The sequence below is a fragment of the Sander vitreus genome, chromosome 12 (genome assembly GCF_031162955.1).
Source record: "Sander vitreus isolate 19-12246 chromosome 12, sanVit1, whole genome shotgun sequence".
Lineage (NCBI taxonomy): Eukaryota > Metazoa > Chordata > Actinopteri > Perciformes > Percidae > Sander > Sander vitreus.
In genome coordinates, this window is record NC_135866.1 from 22,940,078 (window position 1) to 22,956,679 (window position 16,602).

The 16,602-nt window shown below is 43.8% G+C and overlaps 2 protein-coding genes across 2 annotated transcripts; both read left to right on the plus strand.

The window, feature by feature from the left end:
- Positions 1 to 195: 195 nt before the first annotated feature.
- psmb11a (proteasome 20S subunit beta 11a) lies at positions 196 to 1,158 on the plus strand. Its single transcript, XM_078263327.1, has 2 exons — positions 196 to 697; positions 818 to 1,158. The coding sequence occupies exons 1-2, from the start codon at positions 196 to 198 to the stop codon at positions 1,156 to 1,158; spliced, it is 843 nt and encodes a 280-aa protein (XP_078119453.1).
- Positions 1,159 to 1,418: 260 nt separating this feature from the next.
- psmb5 (proteasome 20S subunit beta 5) lies at positions 1,419 to 8,250 on the plus strand. Its single transcript, XM_078264720.1, has 3 exons — positions 1,419 to 1,689; positions 4,227 to 4,533; positions 7,561 to 8,250. The coding sequence occupies exons 1-3, from the start codon at positions 1,456 to 1,458 to the stop codon at positions 7,842 to 7,844; spliced, it is 825 nt and encodes a 274-aa protein (XP_078120846.1). The 5' UTR covers positions 1,419 to 1,455; the 3' UTR covers positions 7,845 to 8,250.
- The last annotated feature ends 8,352 nt before the right edge of the window (positions 8,251 to 16,602 follow it).

Here is a 16,602-nt window from a genome sequence, read left to right on the forward strand (position 1 = left end):
AGGGTTTATGACAAAGATGGGCTCTGGGTTAATTTGTGTTTAAGGAGTACATTTTGCCTGCCAATCTCTGGGAAAGATATTCAGATTTTCTGCTTTATTATGGCTTTGGAAGATATTTGTGGCTTCAAAGACACTCCTGTTCATCGCAAGTGGTTTCCTGCCTCTCATTTCGAAGATACGGACAGATCTTTTCATATGACTGACTTTGGATTGAGGAGACTAAAGAAATCTGGGAGAAATAGTGGGATCCCACTGCAATTCTTCATACCGACTTTGCTGAACTCTGCCCCTTTCAACCCCAGACCTTCACTCCCTTTTTCCCCATCCAACCATTCAGTGACAGTCAGCAGGCCTTTCCCTCTGTCTCATGGGACAACAACCTTGGGTTTCATCTTCCAAGGTGGGGTCATTGCAGCTGCAGACTCACGTGCCAGTGCTGGGGGACTTGTTGCCTGTCCAGCTGTTCACAAGATTACCCCTATTCACTCCCATTTAGTGGTCACCTCCTCTGGTAGCGGTGCAGACTGCATGCTGTGGGAGAGAATTCTGGCCAGAGAGATCAGACTCTACCAACTGCGGCACAGACGTTGCCTTTCAATATGTGGCACTGCCAAGCTCCTTTCATTTATGCTGCACCCCTTTAAAGGGACTGATGTGTGTGTGGCCCTGACACTGTGTGGCTGGGATAAGGAAGCAGGTAACACTGACTGTGCGAAAAGGTCAGAAGACTCATCCTTTATTACTGATGATAGCTCCTCGGCTGTTGTAAGTAGACGGGAAGTCACTGTGATGGCACATTCTGCATCCCCTAACAGAGGCCCAAAGCTGATATATGTGTGCAGCGATGGCGCCCGACTGAATGGGGACATCTTTTCTGTGGGCTCAGGCTCTCCTTATGCTTATGGAGTCCTGGATAGAGAGCTGAGGTGGAGCCTCAGTAAAGAAGAGGCCATCTCCTTGGCAAGAGAAGCAGTGTTCAGAGCCACTCACAGGGACGCCTACTCAGGAAACAATGTGGACATCTTCCACATCACAGCCCAGGGATGGAGCCAAAGAAAGAGAGAGGACCTGAAAGAGGAATATTATAGAGACATGGAGAGGAGGGCGAAGATAGTGGAGGAAAGAAAAAGAGTGACCAAATTAGATGCTTTGGGATGAAGCAAACAATTGGTGGTGGTTCAGGGGGGCTAAAGATTAGAAATAGTGTAAAGTCAGCCACCTCAGTTTATCCACTTTTGTCAGCTAGCTAGAATAAATATTTACTAAATGCATGTACTCCACCATAGTAGTAGCCTAATAGTATCAAACTGCTGTAGCCTTGAAATCTTGTTATTGTTACCTGGGTGTTTGTTCCGCCACAAACACAGGGGCGCTGTGTGATTTTGCAACCATGACTCAATAAACTTTCGCACCCTTACCCGGCGGAAGTTCCTTGCTCATCAGACAATTTCAAAGATGGCTCTTGCTAGTGTGTTGAACAGTGATTGTGCGAATTTTTCATTTGAAACTAGTCAACCTTTTGGTTTTGGTTGTGGACCCGGACAGAGTGGTCTGGGATTTGACGCTTTGGGTGACGGTCTGGGAGACGGTCTCAGTTTTTCCGTTAAAAACCCGCTGTGTGCCGGAGACGAGGATGGCGTCGAAAGGAAAATAGAGTTCCTGCATGGAACCACCACCTTAGCATTTAAAGTAAGTTAATTAGTTGCTTATTGTAGCTAGCTGGTATTATACAACTCTGGCGAATTGTTTAGTTGTCAAAATAGGCGTTTGATAAATCAGTCAGGCTATTGCTACATCATGCTTGAGGGTTTAGCTACATAATGCAAGCTACATCTCGAACGTTAGCATGTTAGCATGGCTACAAACCGCTTTCTCATTGCAGATCATGTTCACATAACGTTAACGATTAGACGTTTCTGGCTTCGAAAACAATAAGGTAAACGTAAGCAGGTCATCGCAATTTGTGGCCGTGACAGTAACGTTACTAAAGTGACGACGTTGAAGTGCAGGTGTCATAAGTGACCTACAGCTATTCGCTTTATTTGAATGGGAAATAAGATATCAGTTCTGTAAACAGCTTTTGTGCAGAGTAACGTTATCCACACATGGCTTTTGTCTGGTTCTTTTTGTATTGTAACAGTTAACGTTACATATAATAAGTTGTCTTCAAGTCAAGTTTATCATATCACGTCCGAAGAGAACTGGAGCTTTAAATCACAATTGGTTAGATGTAAGCTATTGTACAGCATTACCCAATTTGCTCATCAGTTTGACATTTGGGACAATTTTCTTTTAACCCAAATAAACTTTGTCCTTTTTTATAAGGCCATTTAACTGTACACCAAATGATCTAGCTAATGGGCCAAAATCTTGTAAAAATGTAAGTTAATGTTTTCAGTGATGATATGTCCTGGCAGGTTTTTGTAACATCTATGGTATAAAGGAGGAGCATGTACAACTTTACAACTTTACAATTTCTTTTTTCACATCCATTATTTGTTCATTTAATTTTACTGTCATACTTTCTGTAATGTTAATTAAGGCAGAGGTTTCCATACCAGATTATCTAAATATCAGAACCAGACATAACATTCTGATGGAGAAATGTGAAATGTTTGGTTTCCTTAGAAATGATAATTCTGTTTCTATTTATAAAGCACTTATCAAAACAAAGTGCTTCACAAAAATGCAAAACGCATCAATAACAAAATAAAAGTACTAAAAGAGCAACATACAAATTAAAATAGTAAAACCCAGTAAAAAAACAAACAAAATAACTAGAATCAGGTGAAATCAGGGAAGGCAGTGCGATTAAAGGTATGTTTTGAGCTTAGATTTGAAAGAAGCCACTGACGCAGACTGCCTTATTTCCTTGGGGAGCCTCTTATTTTAAAAAAGCTCTTTCGAGAGAATGAATGTGATAGATAGAAGGCCCCTGCCCGAGGATCTCAGTGAGTATGAGCAGTGTCGTATGGGGATAAAAGAGCTGAAATATATTGCGGAGTCATACCATTTAATGTCTTGTAAGTCATTAAGACAACCTTAAAATCAATAGAAATGGTTAAACTTGAAGATGCATGTATACAACATGTTGGTATCATTATTAAAAAAACTAATAACAGTAAAAAAACCCACACTTTCTCACAAATAAACACACTATTGTGGGAAATCTCATTGGATGTAGTAGGAGAGCATAAAGAACAAAGTAGGGGTCTCCTAAAGCGAAATTTAATATCAACAAAAGAGGAAATAGGGTTTCTAAAAAGTTCAAGGCACACTTCTTATTTGTACTGGGAAGATTTAAGCAAGGCTTACAAGATGATTAAAGTGAGTCCATGTGTGTTTACATAACCTTACATTAAGTCAGTGCTAAAAGCTAACTGGAGATTTGAAAATATGACTACATCTTAAGTTTCCAACCGAGCCGCCCCACTGTAACTGTAGTTAAAAATACATTAAAAACACTGGGGGAACCTTGAACACCCAACACCATTGTTGTCCAAAAACTATTAAAAACACATAAAAGAGCCATACTGTTGCATTTGTGTGGCGTGTGCTTTCATCACAATGAAAACAGCCAGCTTTGTGGCCCGGGTTGGTTCAGTGGGTAGAGCAGGCGCACCTGAACATAGAGGTATTTGCCTCGACGCAGTGGTCCGGGGTTCAAATTCGACCTGTGACGATTTCCTGCATGTCTTCCCCCTCGCTCCCCTTGAGCTCTGTAAACGCAGAACCACATCCCTGCAGTTAGTATTGGTCTCTTCAGGGGATTTGTTGATAAAAAGAAAAGAGAGAATAATGCCAACTGTATCCCTTAATCCCTGAGTGGAGGGGGGTGGGGGGTGGTTGATGAAAACCTCCCCCCAGCAGACATCTTCCTCTGACTGGCCAAATCTCTTGTCTTAACTTTAGTACTACACATCTGTGTTGACTGTCACTTCAGTGATAGAGGATTTTGGAGAGAGGAGCAAAGGTCTTCTCTCTTATCCAGCAGCTTTCTGGCAGAGGCAGAGCGGAACCATATATTGTATCTCTCTGACGGTTGTAGAGCAGCAGCACATTTCTGCTTTGTCTAGACAGGAATACGAGGTAGCTTATAGGTAATTAAACTGTACATACTGATCACTGATCCATCAGTGACTGCTCTGTGTGGGTTCCCCTCCTGCTGTAATGTGTGTCATTAATGTGCCCCCCCCACCCCTTCCCCCTGCTGTTTCCCCTCTCAGTTCCAGCATGGTGTTATTGTAGCGGTGGACTCTCGGGCCACAGCGGGCTCCTACATTGCCTCGCAGACAGTGAAGAAGGTGATTGAGATCAACCCCTACCTGCTGGGTACCATGGCTGGAGGAGCTGCAGACTGTAGCTTTTGGGAGCGCCTGCTGGCCCGCCAGTGCCGCATCTACGAGCTTCGCAACAAGGAGCGCATCTCTGTGGCAGCAGCCTCCAAGCTGCTTGCTAACATGGTGTACCAGTACAAGGGCATGGGACTCAGCATGGGAACCATGGTGTGTGGCTGGGACAAGAGAGGCCCAGGTAAATACAACAGGGGTATACTTACATATGGTCTGTGTCAGGTTATGATCCAAAATTTAGATTTCTATTTGTAGAGAAAAAAAAAAAACTATAGCTGCCAACAAAGTTGATCGTTAAGGTTTAGTATTGAGGTAAGGAGCCATTTCAATAATTCACTTATAAACCTTTCTTTAGAATATGATTTAGTCTGATCAATTTTAAAAGTTGTTGTACTGGGGCGACAGGTTGGGTTTGCAATGTGAAATCAGATTTAAAACTACACATAAAACTAAATATAGTTTTTGTGTTCTAGAATAAAATACTTTTTTTTTGTTGTTGCCACTAACGATTATTTTCAATATTGATTAATCTGAAGATTCTTTTCTCGGTCAATCGATTGGTTTGTAAACATCAGAAAAAAAAGCTAAATTAGATAATTTAAAGGAGATTATCCATTTTTCTTTAAAGCTATGAAATTATCCTTTGTGTACAGAACTGTCAATTCCTATGCTTTTCCAGTTACATGTGCTCTTTCAATGAAGTGCAAACACAGCTGTAGTTCCCAGAGTTATCCACTAGATGGCACTGCAGCTTCTCTCATGCGCTGCCCCTCTTTGTACCTTACACTGTGGCTTTTGGGTGCCACGCAGTGTGAAGCCGTACATCACAGAAGGTGTGCTTAAGGAGGCCGCCACAGTGACACCGTAATGGGAAATCGATGAGGCTGGGACTGCGGGCCAGCGAGAGCGCGGCGGGATGATGGACGTTGGGTCCCAGCCTCGGACAGTTGGGTCGCGTGCATAATGCCCGTACACCCGCTGCGATCGATGGCGGCTTTGTCTGGAAAGCAGAGAGGGCTGTGTGAACAATGACGGCCCGCCCGTATGCCAACAAACGTACATGACACATGTTACACCCTGGGCAATCAATTGGGGAAATAATGATCCCTGTATAAGTTCAATAGGTGTGGGAGCGTTGCCATGGCCCCCACAATGCCAATGATTGAATGGAGAGGTAAATTTCATGTAAATTAAATCAATCGTGATTAGGAGAGAAGCTCATTAGCTGGCTACAATCATGTCAAGAGCACTTATTCCCCTGTTGGCGGTTCTTAAGCCGCAAGCAAAATAAATCGCTATGTTGAGGAACTTGTCAAATACAACTCTATATAAGAACATCAAATGTTATGACAGTTGTAATCAGTATAGTTAATTCTTGATAACTTAGAGATTTTGCTTTTGACAGAGAAAAGGGACTATAGTTGACTACTCTCTACAAGGACATGAAGGGTTTGCATAAGGAGACCCATGTGGCAGTCAGTTTTACAACCACTCTCAAGAGAGTGATGTAATGATTTTTTTCCACCTCTGTTCAACTGCTGCTCTTCTTCCTCCTGATCCAGTGGTGAATTGTAGTGGAAAGGACAGGTGACGGGCAGACAATGACCCATTTGATGCTTGCCACCCGTTCACCGCACTGTGCTCCTCTCCTACCTCTAAAAACGGTCAGTCCAGCCAGGTGCACCGACTTCTTAAGCACCCTTCAGTGGATTGACGGAGTGGAAGGAGTTTCTCTTGGTTGCCACTGCTACAATGCTCCACCATCCAGGCAACGTGCCCCCCCTGCTTCCGCTTTAAGTGGGACTTGTGAATTTTTCTTTTCTTAGCACTCATCGCTGCCTTCATGTGTCAGTGTTTGAGACCATTGAGCAATATGGCATGATTTGGCTGTACAAAGACCCAGGTGTGTTTGGAAAGGAATGGATGTGGGAAGTGTCTTTTTGTGCTGCTGTGCTTCTATACTGGGACCTCCTAAAAGAGTCCTCAACCACCTCTGTCAACTGTGCTATTCAACATAAGAGGCCGCCTTTACAACTCTATCTCCCTGCCTATTATGTTTTTAACGAGTCCCTCACAGTTTTCAAGAGGAACAGACAGGTCTCAGAATGGCAAATTGCCCCCATGCATAGACAGGCACAGGATGATTATCATGGCAAGTTAACGACAGGCTGAGGAAGCTGCAATTTGCCAGTTGAAAGCAATGGTAAGCTTCTTTTTTCAGGAAACCAAGTGGCTCTCTATCCATAATAGACTGTCACTAGTTTAGCTGAGGAACTCTGCAAGCGGGGATGTGCAATCTGAGGGCATTTTGAAGTGCTTTTTAATGTGGGAGATGAGCGATAGTGCTGGATATATTAGGCAATTTTATATGCATGTGTCCCTGTGTTTTTTCCTGTGCAAGTATATTTTTCACAGGTTTCGCTTTGTGAAGCGCTATGCAAAACATGCCTCTTCGCAGGCTGTCTTTTTACCATCTGCGGGCTGGCTGTGGGCGAGCTCACAGGCTGGTGCTAGTCACCCGTTCCACGTCACTCTGGGTTCAGGCCTAGCGAGTGTGTCATGGCACGGAACAAAATGTCTTGCATGTGTCCACGAAGCGTGGTGTGGCGCAAACTGTCCCTCACAGATCTGTCAGAGCATTGTGGGTCTGCAGGGCACGTTGAATCACGTTTGTCAGGATAGGTGTGGGGTGAGCGCGTATGTGTGGAAGGATATGAACGTGCTGTACTCGTCTCATGTCCACAGCATGTGACCACGCCATTTTTTGTCCTCGCTCTTGAGGTGCAGTTCGGGTTGGGAGTCGATAGTTAATTTTTGGCGTGTTTGCAGGGATCAATAAGGCCTGGATCAGGGCCCCTGGGCAGACAGCGAAGTGGCCCGTGCCTCGTCAGCAGGTTCCGCGGCCGACTTCGTTATACTTGAAGAGGATGCAGCTGTTAATATCTGCCAGCCTTACTTCACTTGGAGAGGTTGCAGCTGTTCATATTCTGTCTTGAGGACATGGTGTGTGTGTGTGCGTATTGTTAGTGTGAGAGCGGCGGTATTACATGTACACCATCTCAGTTTTCCTGACAAAGCTCAACACCTGAGTCAGGAGAATGGAGGATGCTTTTGCATCGAACACATAACTCCCTTTACACGGTGGTTTCTTTTGACCTCCCTTTTGCCTTTCCACCCTCTTGACCTGCCTTTTGTCCTTCGTCCTCAGGGCTGTACTATGTTGACTCCGAGGGGAACCGGGTGTGTGGCGACCTGTTTGCCGTGGGCTCAGGCTCCATGTACGCCTACGGTGTGATGGACAGTGGCCTGCGGCAGGACCTGAGCGTGGAGGAGGCCTGCGAGCTGGGCCGCCGCGCCATCTACCAGGCCACATACCGTGACGCCTACAGCGGAGGGCAGGTCAACCTGTACCACGTCCACAGCGAGGGCTGGACCAGGGTCTCCCAGGAGGATGTGCTCATGCTGCACCAGCAGTACAAGGATCAGGCATAGTCATGAAAGCCAAGAGCACAGAGGGGGCCAGGAAGTGGGGAGAGAATAGGGATGTTTAGGAGTTTATTCTGCTATCTAATGTTTAAGATGTTCTGAAATGTCAGTAGGGTTGACACAGGAATCAAAAGGACTGATCTGCCGATTGATTTTCACTCACATTACTTCTGTGACCCATTTGACTTGTTGCTAGCTTAAAGCTTTATATTGTACATTTTAACAATGCCAGTGAGCTCCACTTACCCCGCACAGAGTATGTTTTGAGGGGCTGCAGAGAAGGGGCCGATGACTCAAACATGCTTTAATTCAGTGTGGGAGTAGTGTGGTGCTTGCCCTACATACATTTAATTTGGATCCTACCCTGGAAATCTACATCTCTCAATAAAACCTGTGATGTTCTTTTTTTGAAGAGCCTTGTTTTTGTTATTTTACTTTTTCTTTTTTTCTTCTTTTCTTTTTAGGTTGTAGTACTCAGAATTTACTCTTTATGTAAATAGTAGTCTTGTAGCCTCATCTCCCTTTGATGTAGTCATTTTACCACTGTGTGTTTACATTTCAGTCATCTGTTCCTCCAGCTGTCGGGATTGGGAGGTACATCCAAAGCCTGCTTTGTCTCCTATATGTTCTGCGTTTATTAGCGGGTAGTAGCACTGTCTAAATAGCACTATTTAATTGCATACCACCATCCTCAGTAATTGTGCCTCCTGAGTTGTAACAGTGTGTTTTCTTCCCCTCATTGATAATGTTCCCTTCTTCCGCTCGCGTTGCACAAATACGTCTTTTAATTGGAAGGGGAAATGTATTCTTTAATTCCTCCCCGACACACTCAGCTTCTCAATGTGCAATGTTGTGTGCCACCCTGCCATGGTGTTTTACAATGTAACGACCTACGCTGGCAGTGTGTGCCCCTCCAGCGGTTTTTATGGTTGGGGAATAAACACTAATAAAAGGGATGGGGTAGGCATCTGAAGCCAGTGCAATTGGCAGTGGTTAAAAACTAGTTTCACAGGGGAGTAGTTAGCAGATGGAATAGAAATGGGATTTCAATAAATAGAAATGAGCGGGCCTCGTCTGTGATGCTGCTCTTGGTAAATGAAGTGATGGGAGTAGCACCATCAATAGAGTCAGAAACTCACACATAGTGACTATGTATGTGCCCATGGAGTGCTAAAATGGAGCAAATGTAGATAAAAGCATTAACAGTTTGTAGAATATTTAACCATCCACCTGGGTTAAGGGGTTAAAGGAGTGACTTTTCACTAACGGACTGAACATGCCTCTAAATTAAGTAATCAATATAGTGAATAAAGACTAGGTCCCTAAGCACCATCAAGTATCCAAATATTGCATTGTCATATAGTGTAGGAAGCCTTGCCTTGATATAGAAGAGTTTTTAGAGGCTGTAATTTTAGTCCATACAAACTTAAAATCCTATTTTTATTCCAGTGTACTATCTGCACCACATTAAACAAGCAACCACCATATTACTCCTAAACAGTATCCCAACTGTATAAGATGGATGGAAGTGATCACTTTGAAAGAAATACGTTTTTCTGCCCTAATCTCTCTTCAGGCAAGTTGATCCAAAATCTACGAGCTCTTATGGCAGAGGCTCTGTCACGTTTGCGTTCTAGGGCTTGGAACAACCAGAGGAGAAGCATCGGAGGATATGGCGCTCATTTCTTATTTTTGTTCACCGAGTTAAAAGCTTTTAGATTAAAGGCATCAGTATGCTTTGGGTTGCCAAACAGCCTCAGAAACCCCCTTCAAATACACTTATCTGAGTTTGAATTCAAATCAACAATTTTTGAAACATGTCTAGGTGTGCAAATTGAGAAAACTTTTCTCTTCGTGTTTATTTTTTTCATTTCTAACTTCTGCAGTCACTTTTTAGCCATGCTAGCTGCCCATGTATGGCAGTGTGTAGTCAGTCGTTTTGGTCTACCAGTTCACCACTTTGCTCCAGACTGAGTCAACGGCTATTAGATGGATTGCTATGTAATTTTGTACAGACGAGCAGGGTCCCAAGAATAAGATATATCGTACAGACTTTATTGACCTTTTTCATCTAGTGGAACTTATCTATAAACACTCTTGCCTTTAGACGTGCTCAGAAGACACTTGGTAGCTACGAGCTTGGTCGTTTGAAGTATACTGAACTATTAAGTAGCCTAGCTCTTATTTTGGTGATATGATTTTGATTTGTGGATTTAGATTTTTAAACCCGTAGTTACTGGCGTGGATGTTCCAGTCTGCCTCTTTTGGCCCATCTAGTCATGTACACTTCTCACGTTTTCGCCATGTTTGGACTCACCCATCCTGTCGGTGAGTGTGACCTTGGCATTGGACCAGCAGACAGTAGGCAGTGTGCTGCCAGTGGCGCCGATCGTCTATGTCTGGTATGGAGATTGCAGGTTGTCAACAGGTGTAGCTGCTAGTAAGTTTCAGCTTTCAGAATATTTTCACAAAGGTTTACATTCGGGGAAAGATGGTGACAATCTGGGGCGGCATGACAAAATGAAGAAAATAGCTTTCTTTCTTTTTTGCCTAAATTAGACAGATAACTATGAAAAAGACCAGCTGGCGATATTGAAAGGTGCCAGCATGATGATTTTCACACTGTGAGAAAATAACCCCTGTGCCCACATTATGCCATCTGTCAGGTGGTCATATGTGTTTTCAGTCCCAGACACCAGATCCTATCTGAACACAGTCCTATTGGTGCCCGGACAACCTTTTAGGGATTCGCACACACACCCTCGCATATGAGCCGTTATTTCTCATGATTTGACGCTCAGACTTTATAATTGGATCTTCACAAGGAAAAACACCCACTGCAAGGGTGCACGCCTTTGGTGATTGAGTATCAGCCATTGTTTATTCCTGTTGATGCTTTACCCCGACGGAAAAACAAATGAGAAGTCTATTTGGTTTGGGTAATGACTCCCGGCTGGCTGCCTCTTGTCCACCCCAAAGGCTATCCGGGTGTCATATAATCAGTACACCCAAGTCCTCAAATGCGTGGCAGTTCTGACAAACAACAAAGCTGGCGTGAAGATAATTGCGTTTGTGGTCCCTGCGCATCCCCTTCATCGCTGGCGCAAGAGGCAGCCGCTGCCTCGCCTCGTCTAAGAGGTGCTGTTTTTCATCCCTCGCGATGACAGCCACACTCTTGTCATTCCCGCAGCGTGCTTGCCACTGCCGCCTCGCTCTAGTCGAGACTGTTCTTTTTTCTTTTTCCTGCACACCCCCCTCTTCCCCAGCAATGTTTTTGGCAATTGCTTTGTTTTTTTTTACTCGATTAATTCAGTGACACGAATGAGTACATCCCGGCAGTAAACAGTGCAGCCCTTGAGTTTTGTCCAATCTGAGTCAGTGCTCGTTCGTCCGCTTCCCAGCAGGCACCTAGGAGCTTCTGCCAACACCACTATTGCTGCTCTTGATGATGATGATCATGAGGGTGATGGTGAGGATGAGGATGATGATAGCCCCTACCATTTGTGCAGACTGCCTCAAGAGGCCCGAAGCGGTCGTCTGTTTATCCCTTGTCATGACACCTGACTGTATAAATGGGGCCTGTCGGTTTGTTTTATCGTCAACAGTGCCAGGCCTTGCCTCCCAGGCAAACACAGACAGGGTCAGGGAGACTACAGCTAAAGACGTGGCAGTAAGAGCGATGGTGGCTGCCACGGTCACTCCACTTACTCCCATGTGGCTCCTGGCTTTTTATTTGCACTGCGTGCACTTTAATATATGGTGACTAAGCCCCTCGGGATGAAAAAAAGTGAATTGGGGATTTTGTTGTTTCACGCTATCAATTGGCTTTTCCCCCGACTTCTTGCTATTTTAGTGGCAGTTCAGTTCTGGTTATGTGAGCGCTTACATTTGTTTAGGTGACGTACCTACGGGCTGTTGTTTTTCTTTTGCCTGACCTTGCACAGTGGCTGATATGCTATACTTTGCTTCCATAACCCTTTTTAGTCGTATTTGTTGACATTTTAAATTGTGGGCAGTACGTGGCGGTTGTCATTTTCATGAATCATTGAGGTATGAAGTACATCTACACTATGAAATGCAGCTTTCGATTCCACACTATTTTCCCTCTGGATGTCTCTGCTGTACAATTCCAAAAGAGGAGTACAGTGTGCTTTTTATTGGTTTGAAGTGTCGCTCAGAGCTGCAGGCTTTTTGACAGAGTTGCCAGCCCCAGCGGAAGACTCATCTCAAGAGAAACAACTCTGCCTGGCTTTGATCAATGCCACATCCCCCCGGACAATACTAACGGGGAAATGGAGGCATTAATTACAGAGCCCAGAGCTCGTTACCCAGACTCAGCCCTTTCAGCTTCCTGGCTCTTCACTGACTCTGCAATTGTAATTCAGCTGGGGGCCCAAGACGCGAGGCTAATAACAGAGGGTGCCCGTCCAAACGGACGATCACCCACTGATAGATGATCCGCTGGGCCGGACATGACGGAACTGACGTGAGGGGGCCGGGAGTAACTCCGAAGTGATTGACACACAGCTTTGGCACTGGGATTATGTGTGAGAGAAATAATTTATGACTTTCTCTTCCGGAGCCGAGACGAATGCCAGAAATGAGTAATGACCTCTTTGAAGTTCAGCTTCTCTGATCGCAAACAATAGCCCAGGTTGTCACTGCTGTGGAAATGACAGAGTCGAGGGTGTTATGAGAATGAGAAGTAATGGACAAAATCATGGAAATGGCATATTAATTAAATATCAGGACCTTGCTATGAACAACATTTAAAAAAATGTGAGTTGTTCTTACTGGTTGATATTGTTCCTAGTTGCGGTACAAAGAAGATTAAGGTAAATTGTTCTTTCTTTTATTTACTGCCTCTCTTTTGGTATGCCCTACTATCTTGTCATCCTTTCTTCTACCTTATGTTATGGTTTTTCTCGTGTTGAGTGCCAAAGTCTCGATTGCTCAGCAGTTGGCCTCTTTTGAGTTTTTCAGCCTCTGATGTACCATACAAGCACTGTAGTGGAAAAATAAATGTTTATTCGCCGAGTCTCCTCAAGCATTTGCCACCATTCCCCATTTTTACCTATAGCTCTTAGTCCGTTTACCATCTATCCCTACCATCCGGCAACTTTTCCGTATCCTCCCATTCTATAGTCTGTATCTATATCCCATTTTCTCTTTCTTTCTGCCCCACCACTTTCCACCATCCACCCTCTCCTCCTCTCTCTAATTTCCCCATTACCCCCCCATTCCTCCATCTCACCCACTGCCTCTTCCCCCTCCTTGCCTATCTTTGCTCAGGACTGATCTGCTCTCATTACATTGATAGCCTTGATGATTCAGTTGAATGGTGCACTCTCTCCCCAGTGCCTCTCCAAGGCCTTTCTTTGCAGCCAGCTCATGCAGCAGCACTCAACATTGACAGCAGAGCAGCCTCTTTCTCTGTGGGCACAATGATAGCGTGGCACCTGCTACTCAGCCCTGTGACCATGAGGAGACACATGCTTTATTTAAATAGGATTCTCCAGGTGTAAATGTTGAGTTGTAGAGATAAGAAGATAGATGAAACACTGATATGCAGTGAGGAATAGTCAGGCACTTGTTGTGGGAAAGTATATGTGTGCAGGTAGGCATGTGTGGGTAGCTGTGTGGGAGTGTTTAATAAGGATGATGTACATTTTTGTTTAACTGGTGTCTCACACTGACCCAATTCATTGGTATATCAATTTCAGGTCTAAGGTATAAGAATTCCCCTTTGATTTTGGCTCTAGCCAGTGAGTGCCAGCACTGCACGCTACCTGAACCACAACCACCTTCTATTATTCATGTTTCACACATTCAGAATCACCTGCACTGCAGCTGACTCTGGTTTGCCTCCACTCCAAGTTACTCACTACTACCACTGCATATCTTGCTGGAATGCAAATGGTGCAAGCTCAATCTAATGCTGTGTTCAATTTCATCCACCCTCACTCTCGATGCTTCCCCATCTGTATGTACACACAAGTGAAATGTGACGCAATTCCAATACAGAACTTAATGTTGTGGTGTGACTGTTTACCTGACCTCTCCTTTAAAACAGAACTTGCACACTGCATAGTTTCCCCCCTTAAAATCCACTTTCCCCCTTTTAGCTCTCCTTAAGTTACTTTAAAAGTGTACTCCACTGATCTAACTTTGCACTCAAATAACCTCATCGAACTCACAATGAACAGTTAAAAGGATCAAAATTGATTCAGCAGAACCAGAGTTATTGTCAATTTTTACGTACTGCATTATTTTTCCTTGTAAAAACCTTGTGCCTACATTACCCACAATGCAACTAGTTTGCAGACAGTTTGGAACTGGAGATTCATGTGTGTTATGCTAGTAGAAGCCAATGTAGCCTCGAGGTGCTACACCCAAGCAGATATCAGGGCATCACTTCTTTAACTCCAAACCCCCAGATTTTTTTATTTTCATTTCCAAACTTGCAGTAGTCTGACTCATGTGACATCACTCAAAGCTTTAGTGCATAACTTTTTGATATTAATGAACGTCTGTTACATTCAAGCCATTGCCAAATGAGTTGCTACAAAGCTAATTAAGACTATCAGCTCCACACAACTCTCTCTGCATTTCTCAGTATGGCTAGTGTCGTCTGGCGACTTTTTCACGCAGAAACTCGTGTGAAGATAATTACCTCTTCTGAAGAGTCATCCATCATGTTTTTAATGCTCTCTGTCCTCCTTGGCTACGTAGCAAATGCGTGGAGGAGGAGTGGGGACGGCGCGCAGACGGTTTTACTTAAAATTCCTCATGGGGGCGACAGAAACTACACACTAGAGCTTCAGATCAGATTTCCCGCATCTCCCTCTGGAGCCACAAAAGGCTTTACACAACTTTCTTTCACATGGGTAGCACTACTCCCCAAGTAAACAGCCCTTGATTTGTAAACTCGATGGATATTCCCTTTAAGCTTGGGGAAATAATTTTATTCCACACTGTCTGACAGTATCATATACTGTATATTCTGTATTGGCTTGTTCCAACTCTTCACTCATTCATATTTAAATAGTGAAATATTAAAACCCCAAGACTCCATGTCGTTATGACTATTCCATCAAATGGAAATATTCACAATGTCTTGTGCATCATTTTACATTTCACTGTAAAGTTGTGTGGGTTTGAACAATGGTTGGCTGCACAGCGGCATAGATGTTGGTAGTTTGAGATTTCATCCAAATCACAAAAAAAGTCAACTCTGCTGATGTTGTTGGTTGTTCAACTAAAAGCAAGAAAGAATAGTCTATCTTAGTTACATTGAATTATCTGCAGACCTCACTGTGAATAGTTTCTATTGGAACAAAGAAACAGTCCAAGTGAAAGTACAATACAGGAAGAAAAGTGGTCCCTTGTTCAACTGAGTAGTAAGTGAACTGCCCAGAGAGTCAGCTTATTTCCAAAGCCAAATTCACTCCACTGCACTTGATGTCCAACTGAGTAAAGTCCCAGAATGTACTGTAAAAAGCAGTGAGCATTGATTAGAAGGGACGCCACTGCATTTCCTTTCCTCTAGACTCCAAAGAGATTTTTTGCACAGCTTAATATCAAGGATACAACAATGTGAGAAAAATGTAATCATCATCAAAGTATCTTGTTATAACGTTAAAGCTCTCTCTTCATGACTAGAGGGTTTTCTCAGGAAAGCTGTTACGGAGGGGTAGAGGAGGACTCAGGTGCGGCAACAGAGCATGGTAGACGGAGAAGAAAGGAACAGGATTTATTTAAAGAGCATGCAACCAGAGCAAAGGCTGGGTGTGTGGGGTGAGCAGGTGACAGGCAGGGCGAAGATGGTGGCTTCCTGGTATTCAAATTAAGACTGGAAGATCCAGGTGGGAATGAACAGATCCAGACAGACGCGGCGATCTTTGGATCTTTTTTAGAAGTTAGACTGAAGACTATCAATGAGTAGCTACAACAGGAGAATAGTACACAGTGAGTTTTTTGGCCTGAGGTACAATACCAATACTGTTAAACAATAATCTGGCGTCGAGTCTCTGGAAGGATGGTGTCTTCAAGCCACAGGTAATGGGAGATTGCATGCAGCTAATCCGATATCCGAGATCCGAGATCCGACTCCAATCACTCGGATCTCCACCATGCCCAAGACACACCCACAACAGAAAAAAGGAAGAGACAAGCAACTAAACACAGAGCCACAGCACAGGCTGTGACAAAGAAAATATTCTTAATGTAAGACTTTACAGTTATAAAGAGAATGGGGACTACACTGCTGGCTGACAGTTAGGCAGAAGATGAGAGACCAAGCTGTCCCATAGGAAATAAAGCAACATCTTCAATGGCTCTTTTGTCAGATAAAGTGTAAGAAAAATCTGCCTTCAACAAAGCGGATAAGACTGACTAATGACAGTTTCAGGCATATTGCTAAACACAAGCAACAGAACAGAAAAGTGTGTTTTGAGCCTTAAAATAAAGACTTCATCCCTTAATTCAACACTTGTTCATGTCTGCAGTAGAACTTTGGCAACACTTCTTTTAACTTTTATTCTATCTTTGTGAGAAATAATTTTGTAATGATGGCAGTTCTACACTGTTGCTCAAAGAAGGCACAGCTGCATGTTATGAAATTAACAACAGGTAAGTGTTAGGTGAGTACGCCCAGAGACCATACTGATTATGCAATCAAACGTACCTATAATTAATGTTTATTAGCTGCAGCTGTGTTTTCCACAAAGACAGCTCTGTGAAAAGGGCCACTGCAGAAGCAAAG

Coding starts and splice junctions, on each gene's coding strand:
- psmb11a (XM_078263327.1), top strand. CDS start 196: ATGACTGACTTTGGATTGAGGAGACTAAAGAAATCTGGGAGAAATAGT. Junction 698..817: donor TGGCTGGGATAAGGAAGCAG/GTAACACTGACT, acceptor CCCCTAACAGAG/GCCCAAAGCTGATATATGTG.
- psmb5 (XM_078264720.1), top strand. CDS start 1,456: ATGGCTCTTGCTAGTGTGTTGAACAGTGATTGTGCGAATTTTTCATTT. Junction 1,690..4,226: donor CCACCACCTTAGCATTTAAA/GTAAGTTAATTA, acceptor TTCCCCTCTCAG/TTCCAGCATGGTGTTATTGT. Junction 4,534..7,560: donor CTGGGACAAGAGAGGCCCAG/GTAAATACAACA, acceptor CTTCGTCCTCAG/GGCTGTACTATGTTGACTCC.